Below are 9,717 nucleotides of genomic sequence, written 5' to 3' on the forward strand. Positions count from 1 at the left end.
TATTGGATAACTACTTTTTCAGAGTAGTACTAATATTTCGTTTGACTCCTTTGGGTTGTGATTATGTCCAATTACAACCCCTTTGATTTTTTAGACTTGACAGTGATAAATTGGTCTAGTTTAGTGGTTTGATTGATATTTGAGTTACAATTCTAAATGGGTTTAGCTAAACATCTGATGATATGCCCCTCATATCCAAGAAGGTTCATGACTATAAAAGTCATAAACAAAGGACGGGCAATCCGGCATTCAAGATTACCGAAGTTTAGAGAGAATTAGCATAAATGATTAGATGCCTATCTACGGCAACTAAATCAGGAAAATTAACCCTATATATGACGAAATCCTTACTTTGATGGGCATTAACCTATCTTCGGCCTCAAAACAAGCTCTCCTATAGAAGGAGAGATCATCTTCATCATTCGATCATTCAGATTACAACACAAACACCTACAAGATTAGTTGGCGTCGTAGTAACTTAAGATAATCGTCAATAGTTATTATACAACAACCCTCACACCATACGGACGACACGGTTTGGTGTTCAATCACCATCGATAAGTTAAATTTCGTATAACATATCTCATAGATATGGGGTATTATTTTTGAAAGATGATAGTGTAACGTGTAAAACTTTGCATTTCCGAATAATTGTACGCTTTTAAAGAGAAATACTCCGTATGTAACAGAAACCAAGTTTTACTTGCTATCTCTAATTGAACTTTTTTTGAACGGCGAATAGTCGAATGCCCGAATATGTCTCTAATTCAAATGACTACTTAATTACTATATGTCTATATGTACAAGGAGTATGTTTTATTTCCTGTAGAGCTAAAGGTCAGATGTGGAAAATATAAAAAATATATTTATATATAAAATGAGAAAAATAAGAAAGTGAAAACGATTTTAGCATGTCTTATACGTCGAATAAGATATTTTTCTTTCAAATATGATCAATAGACAGTACGCGTTACTTGTGTAATGACAATTTTATTATATGTATAATTTAGTTTAGTTTAATAATAAAATTTTTTGTATTTTTTAAAACTTAAAAGAATATCGATAAGTGTTAGATGTTATTTATTCGAACCCTAATATTGACATTCAAAATAACCAGTATGCTAAAAGTTCTTGATTTATTGATTTGTATAATTAATAGCACAATTATTTAATTGTAGGTAGAAACTATACTCCCTCAATCTTCATCAATCATAAATCTGTAATACTTAGAAAGAATCTAAAAATTGATGCGTTTAATGTTTTTCACTTTCTCATTTTTAATTTTTAAAAAGTAGAAAGAATTTTCATTTCTAGAAACACAAATAAAAAATTTGAAAACTATTATATTTCAAAACTAAAATATATATATATATATATATATATATATATATTCATTTTTCATATTAAAAAAACATGCTCAAATATACTTGGTTAAGTGGAAGGTTGGGATGAGATGAGGGAGGAGGGTGACGGGGGCGGGGGCGGGGGCGGGGACATGGACGAGGACGTAGGAGGAAGTGTTAATATAATTTAAGGTTTTTAAAATTTAGAAAATAAAAAATAAAAAGTGGGAAAACTATAGAAAAAAAAAAGTAGAAACATAAAATGTTTTCTTTTTAAAGTAGAAAACAATGTTTTCTCTTTTTCAATAAAACTGTCTTGAAAAAGTATGATTTAAAAGCGTTTTCTATTTTTCATGTTTTTTTTTAAAAAAAAAACATAAAATGTTTTTCTCAACTAAACAGCCTTTAAAAATTCTCAAATGTTGTGGTATTATCATTATATATTATTAGTAACAAATAATAATACTTTTGGTTTTCCATCTATAAATAATTCACCAACTAATACCAAAACACAATATGTAATATATCGGCGTTAGATAACCAAAAATCAACCGTCGGCAAAGCCGATCGTCGACCACTATCATCTTTATGTATAACTACGAGAAGATAAAAAAAATCTTATGTGACACATTTATTTAGAGGATAATTATGATTTTTGCTTGGTATTAACTTTTTCAAATAGTTGGTATGGTACTCATTCTATATAGATTATTAATTATTAAAATGATTTTTATACTTATCATATCGTCTTATCATGGTTTCGACATACAGGTATAAACACTTTACCCTTTTATGGCTTTTACATCGTTCTAGCCGGAGGTCCTTATGGAAGCAGTCTCTTTACCTTTGGGTAGAGGTAAGACTGTCTACAGCTCACCTCCCCCATACCCCGTTCAAGGATTGAGTACAGTTGTGGTTGTTGTTGTAATTTTTATACTTATCATTTTATAATCTTTTAATCTATTTAATCTTCTCATAATATGTATCTATAGTTGGTGAATCTATTAAAAAAAAGGGTAAAGAAACATAGATTAGAAGTGAAATAGTGATATATAAGGTCTCTTTCATTTTCAAAGAGTCATAACAATATGATAAGTTGGTTCATTTGATCTCCCAACTTTATTTAACCATTTAATAAAAACTAAAATGTTATTTATGTGCGATTCGACAATGTAACTATGACGGCAGTGGTGGTGGTGTGCGACAGTGACGGCGATATAATGGCGGTGACGGTGGTGGTGATAATGACGAGTAATGTAGATAATATGATTTTGATAAATTAACCCAGCTTTTTTTTAATCTGTTTCATTTTTAAGGAATCATAACAATACGATCTGATCGGTCATTTGATCTCTTAATTTTATTTAACCATTTAATAAAAAGTAAAACGCTATCTGTGCGATTCGGCGGTGTAATTAGCGGTGACGGCAGTGGTGGTGGTGTGCGACAATGGCGGCGATGTAATGGTGGTGGTGGTGGGGATGACGAGTGATGTAGATTATTAATGGAATATGATTCTGATAAAATTTACCCCCTGCCCCCACCCAACCCCTCACCCCAACAAAACTATGCCTTTTTCATAAGAGTAATATTATCTTGATTTCGTTCTGTATATTAGGACTTTTAGCGTAAAAATATATCCTTAAATGGAAAGACAAATATTTTCTTACAACTTTAATATGCTTTGCTTATTTGATTCATAATTTTGTTTTAATAAAAAGATACAACTCATCTCTATATAATCTTTAAATCTTATAAAGCTTGCATCGTCCTTGTTGAAAAATTACATTTTTAGGATAAAAAAATTTAACAATACATTCTTAATGGTAAAATTATACCATGTATCCCTTATCTTTTAAAATATCTCCACTAACAGTTGACATCAATTATTTTTTACTTTAATTATCTACACCACTCGAATACGCTACAACCGCAACATTTACCACTGCTACTACCAGTCACTCTCATCATCACCGGTCGTCGCCCCGACCACTATCACCATACTTATTATGGGTATCCTTCTAGTATTTACACAGATATAACACCCTATGGATAAAAAGTATTGCTATATTAATGTTGCCGCCATACTATAATAATCCTGCACTTTCACTTTTTAATTATGAAGTATATATATTTTAGTGTATATTCTCCCTATTTGAAAACAAGTTGCTACGTTATTTACAAAACTATGGATATTTGTTATAGTTTTCAACATACTCTTATCCTTTTAGACAAACACAAAAAAGATAGTTCAGATATACAAATAAAAATAAAATATAAAATATTATATATCAAATTATTACACGAATATGTCGATATAAATCTAGTAATAAAGATTACAATGACTCGGCAACAGTAGTCACAAAGAAAGGACACTTTTTGATTCCGGGCCAATATGAACCAAGCAAATTTTGTTTGTAATTATTATTAAATAACTTAATAACTTTACAAACCATACAGTAAGGCGGTGATAAAATAATAATAAACATCTTCAAAGTTAAATAAGTTAAAATATCTGAATGGCTAAAAACGAAGCTGCCATAATAAGGATTAATTAACTAATCAACATGATAGTTATAATCATACAAATCCATGATTAAAAAATTAATGACAATGCTTTTTGATTATAAAACCAAGTTAAATAATGTCGATATTTTGTTGGCCTACTACTAAATTGTGTCATCATTGTTAACGATTGAGACGTAAATATTATATTCGAGTTGAACACTTTTTTGATATTATTATAATACGTGTACAGTTAATAAAATATAAAAATTGTCTTATCATGATATAATTGAATATAGACATGAATGATGTGCGATTATTATATATCTTGTTTAGAAAATAAATTAGGTACGTTGTTATAAAATATGATGACGAAACACTTTGAAATTGTAAAAGTAATGATTATATGGTTATTAAGGGTATAAAGGTTTTAGATTGATTTTTAGATATATAAATTAAGTTGAATATTAATCATTCTTCATATGAAAAATATGAAGTTTAACTATCATTTAGAGCTACATTCATAATTAGTTAAGGTTATAGATTAAAAAAAAAAAATAAGCCCAATTTGATCAATTTTCACCTATTCGTTTATCTTTTTAGCGTCCAATTTATGGTTGTTATTCACTGGCCCATCTATATTTTCTGATAAAAAAAAAAGAGTATATTTTAATGCATAGAAAAAGCATAAAAATATGGCAAAAATTGGTTAGATGACACGCTTATTTTAGAGTTTCTAACTAATATGACACTTGAAATGTAAGCCACCAAAGTTTATGGGGTTAATTACCACAGCTTGATAGTGAAATATAACTTCTAATTAATATTAGTATATATCATATAGTTGATCGACATTATTATAAACAAATTTCGTGTGAGTTTCTTAACATTATGTATGAATCAAGCCAATTAGACACTGGTGACTTTTCGAGTTGAGCTAGGTCTTGAATAGCCATCAAAATTTTCTTTTGGGACATCTAAATTGCATTGCGTTAAAAAATGGTGTATTCCAAACTTCAGCTCTAGCTCATTTCTTATAAGAACTCCATATTAATATCAAACTCGACTCAAGCTTGTTAAGGCTCGGTTCGTTGAGTTGAGCAAGTCGAACTCGAGCAGCTCAGATGTATCTTGACTCGTTTACGACCCTACTCTTTTGAACCCCATAAAATAACTCAATTTGAAACTACATACTGTTAACTTGTGACTATATGTTCACATGCATAATGAAATGTTTCGACAAAGATAAACAAATATGAATATGAAACATTTCAACAATATGTATATCATCAAATTAATAGATTGCAATACTAACAGATTTACAAGTGGATTTAAATCGAACACTTTTCTTGTTAAAATGAATGGAAAATAGAAAGGGCTAAATGCACCGAAATGCAGTTAACTAATCCCAAAAAGTTATTGTGTGCACGAACTTTAGGTTTGTTTTATTGTATTCAGGAAACTTGTTCAAGAGTCTCATAGTAAACAAAAGTTACCGGGTAAGAAGTTAGTCGGTCACCACTTTCACGTTGACTCGTTAACTGCTTACGTGACATGCCTACAATAACTTTTTGGGATTAATTTATGCACACAATAAAAATTATGATTTACATATTATAAGTAGGAAACCAGTTCCATGTTTACTATACCCATCTTTTCAAGTTTCCCAAATACAATAAAACAACCCTAAAGTTCGTGCACACAATAACTTTTTGTGATTACTTGATTACATTCCGGCGCACTTAGCCTAAATAGAAACTATGGATATTTGTGCTTTAATTAATTGAGAATTAAATTAAAAAAATCATTCAATAGTACGAACTTTTTGATGACGAAAATACCCTTTTTGTTTGTGACAATATATTAAGAGCACACACCTTTGAGTACCATACAAATTGCCTGGTCTTGTCAAGGAAAAGGCCACGAGTTTGAAGGCAAATATTAGTTGTCACTGAATGACGTTACTTAAAGCAATATACTTGTCTCTAATGAGCATATCCTTAGATTCACATTTATGTTCGAACTTTAATAAGCATTATTGCATGAAGTACTCAACATTCAAATCTATATCGATGTCGATGGCGTTGGGTCCACGCTTTATTGCATTCCACGGAGGCACATCAACCAGACGATTCACAATTAGGTTAGAAGTTTGATAGCATTATTGCACGAAGTACTTAAAACTCAATGCCATTTCTACGTCGCCGGCATTGGGTCCATGAATTATTGCATTCCATGAACGGACATGAACAGGACCCTTTCGGAATGGAGAAAAGACTAGTCTGGTTTAGTTGGTCGGAATGATTTGCCTAAATCACGTGCATTAGGGAGTCTTAGAGTGGCTGTATTACAGTTCTAATATTCCATTATATGTACCGGGGTTTTACTTTTACCCTCTTTTTTTTTACTGATTGAACACAGAAAGAATATAGTTATGTCAAAGTTTCGTAAGGGACTATATCATCATCTTTATATGTATTTAATACTGTGTTTGGACCACATAAACTTAGCAAGTCCAAATTTAAACACATTTTATTAAAAGAAGAATAAATAAAATACAAAGGGTTTGGAAGAATATTAGTTGTCAGCTAAATAAGAGGCTTGAATCAAAATTATTGTGTCTAGGGGGTATACATCATTAAGTATCCAGAACTTAATAATTGATATTGATAATGATTTATATGACGCAACAGAAATTCCAAAAGAAACTAGTAATATAGTAGAAGTCAACAAACACCCACCTGATGTTTCTAAATATCTATTTGAGTTTGTTCATCCTATTCAAATGTATGTGATTAAATTATGGGCTTAAAAACATGCCCTGAAAGGATATTAAGACACAGAACATGATAAAAGATTATGATTAACATTGATAAAGAATGTAATACATGTGTCATTCATTGTACGCATTATTTGCCTGATTTTAGACACTGTTTACGACACTTGACTTTAACATATTTAATTTCATAGAAATTCTAGATTACCATGGTCTCGTGATTGCTCATTGCAACTGCGCCAAATGACTGGTTTGATCGGATTGGAATTGTCTTAGGAGCTTGAGAGACTCATGATACAAATTAAGGTCCATCCCGTCAACATTTCTACCCACTCTTGCTTTCAATATCCCCTAAAACATAGTATACAATTAGAAAAGTAAGTTTCTAAATATGTACAAACACATAAAGGAGTTGGTACTGCAAATTGATGTCCTTCTCTACAGGTATATTTAGAAGGCTGCTATCCAGCAACGTCGCATTCAACAACTTGCTCTCGTTGCCTACGGGGCACTAAGCCACTAACTCATGGATAAGAGAAATTCCACCCACAAACAAACCAATACAGATCAAATGCACGCCAGTTCATATGATACACACAAACGCGCACGTTGTTACATTTCATCAGAGTACGGGGTAATATAAAAGTAGAAAACAGCTATCAGTTTCCATCTTAAGAGATGGACAAAATTGCAAAATTACTTTTTATCTCATCTCTATTATTCTACTGCTTTCATTAGAAGAATGGGCCAAATGGGGGCAGGCTTCATAAACAGAAATAAGAGCAAAGAGCAATTACCCTACTGCTTTTATTAACATTTGAACATACTGTGTACCATTTTCAGCAATAATGACTATAGGGTTACCTTTTCTAAAAAGTGAAAAATAACTTGATTAGAAGTTTAAAACTTAAAAGTCCTACCACCTAATTTTCTAATTAGGAGAACATGATAATGATCTTTATTTACAGTTATGGTTACATTTCATATTGCTGCTCATTATAGCCGTCATTACTCACTAAAAGGTCAAACTCGGCTTTGTATGCAAACTAAAACAGAAAGGACAAAAGATATATATAACTACATCTATCCAGCATGGTTCTCATGGTAGAATGTGTATAAGGGATTTGGAAGTAACATGTGTTTAGTGCACCAAAATTAATTTGGTGCAACAAGTGTAAAATAACTTAATAAGGTACATCATACATGTGTCGGCAGAATCCTCCCTACGTTTTCTGCCATAAAAAGATTTTTCTCATGATCCCTCCCCCATATGTCATATTTAAGAGCTTACGGATTATTAATGTAGATGAGCTTATATACCTCATTACTTGGTTGAATCCAAAGTTCTCCAATGAACTGGTAAAGAGATCCCACATGAAGATCAAGTCTTAAGTGTTGGGTGTCAACTGCCAGGGTGGCACTTCCATCAGCAATAATAGCAATGGCCGTCTCTACACTATACTTTTGTAACCTATTATCAAAATCACAAATGAATATAAAACAGATGAAGGGCTTATTCTTTGAACTTATATTAACTTGATGGAAATGATAATATTCTATGTTCCGAAAAGTGTGTACGAAACAATGTATTAACGGAAAAGACACTACTTAAACACAAAGGGGGGGGGGGGGGGGACTGTTAATTACATTAGTTTCATGAGATGCCATTTCTTTCAGGATCACCTGTCCTAATGTGGTACTGTAAACAAGCATTAAGCCATTAAGGCAATATGGTTAAGACACAATATTCGGCCCTCACAGTTTCTTAATGATCAAATGATTAAAAATGAGACCCTTCAAGATTATTAGCATATCATTTCACTTAAATGAAAAACTAAACACGCACGTACATAAAAGCAAATGGTAAGTTGTAACCCATGTTTTAGATCCCACTACAGACATAATGCACTTTGTCAGAAAGACCGTGGGCAACTATATTTACAAAAAGGTTTAGTTATTACGAGTAACATTTTGTGCAAATATCATCTGGGATAATAGTATACCTCAAAAAAAGAGATGGGAACGCTAGTGAACAACCATGGAACTTCAAAAAAAGAATTTAGATTCATCAATCAAAAGATTTCACTCACTTTCCTGTAACACGAAGGGATGCCCCTTGCTTGAAGTGCGGTGAAGACGAGTTGAATTCTTGTAAAATAACTAATGCACCAGATGGTATATCAGCTGACGCCATTGTGATACTAACAATTCACCAAAAACACAGTAATATAAGTAACTTGAGTAATTATTAGTCCTTGTGTTTATAACATAATTGTCCTTAATGAAGCGAAAAAACACATCTATGTCACTATCCAGTTAGAGGGGGGAAAAGGGTAAACCGACAGGGATCCTTTTCGGGCTGCCAAGGGAAAGTCGAGGCCAAAAATGGGTCATAGGCCATCTATTATAAGATCGAATGTTGGTCTTTTAAGTCATCATACAAAAACAGTGTGACATTTGGCATTATAGGAAACAGAACACAAATGTGAAACAAGTGACCTAGTTTGAACATCAGATAGTGGTCCAGTAGTTAATGTATATATAACATTCCAAAATTTTAAATAATTGATTTTCATGACATAATTATTAGACAAGTAAGAAATTATTGGATAGAATATCAAAGATGATAGATATATAATACAGGATAATATATGAAATAAAAACAATAATGTTTCATTGAGACTCTTACCAGCGATTTAACTTATCAGAGCAAGATTTCCAGTTCACTGTCTATGCTTTATTAACCAGACTATACACTACCCGACCCGACCCGACCCACTAAAATTATGAAGTGTATATGAATTCTAACTCTTAAGATTATGTAGGTTTTGACATCAAAAGTTTCACCTTAGATCGTTGGTTTCTTACAACTCCATTGATCTTAGGTTCAGGCCATTTAATTTAAGTAGAGCTTCGGGTCGTAATACTATTCTAAATTGTTGTAAATTTGTAATTTTGAGTTTTGTAAGTCAATGATTGGGTTAGTCCGCACTGTGATTAGTTTAGTCCTTTGTAATTTTTCTGGCTTAGCCCAATTTGGCCCAAAGATAAGATACCTTTTCTCTTTTAGTTCAGGTTCGATGATAAGTCAAC

At 31.8% G+C, this 9,717-nt stretch overlaps 1 protein-coding gene across 1 annotated transcript; it reads right to left on the reverse strand.

Moving 5' to 3' along the window:
- Positions 1-6,695: 6,695 nt before the first annotated feature.
- On the reverse strand, positions 6,696-9,422 carry LOC122601988 (CST complex subunit TEN1). The gene is made up of 4 exons (XM_043774717.1): positions 9,314-9,422; positions 8,715-8,825; positions 7,945-8,095; positions 6,696-6,975 (listed from the first exon to the last, which is right to left on the reverse strand). Exons 2-4 carry the CDS (start codon positions 8,816-8,818, stop codon positions 6,850-6,852), a joined length of 381 nt encoding a protein of 126 aa, XP_043630652.1. The 5' UTR covers positions 8,819-8,825; positions 9,314-9,422; the 3' UTR covers positions 6,696-6,849.
- Between the last annotated feature and the right edge of the window lie 295 nt (positions 9,423-9,717).

The sequence above is a fragment of the Erigeron canadensis genome, chromosome 5 (genome assembly GCF_010389155.1).
Source record: "Erigeron canadensis isolate Cc75 chromosome 5, C_canadensis_v1, whole genome shotgun sequence".
NCBI lineage: Eukaryota > Viridiplantae > Streptophyta > Magnoliopsida > Asterales > Asteraceae > Erigeron > Erigeron canadensis.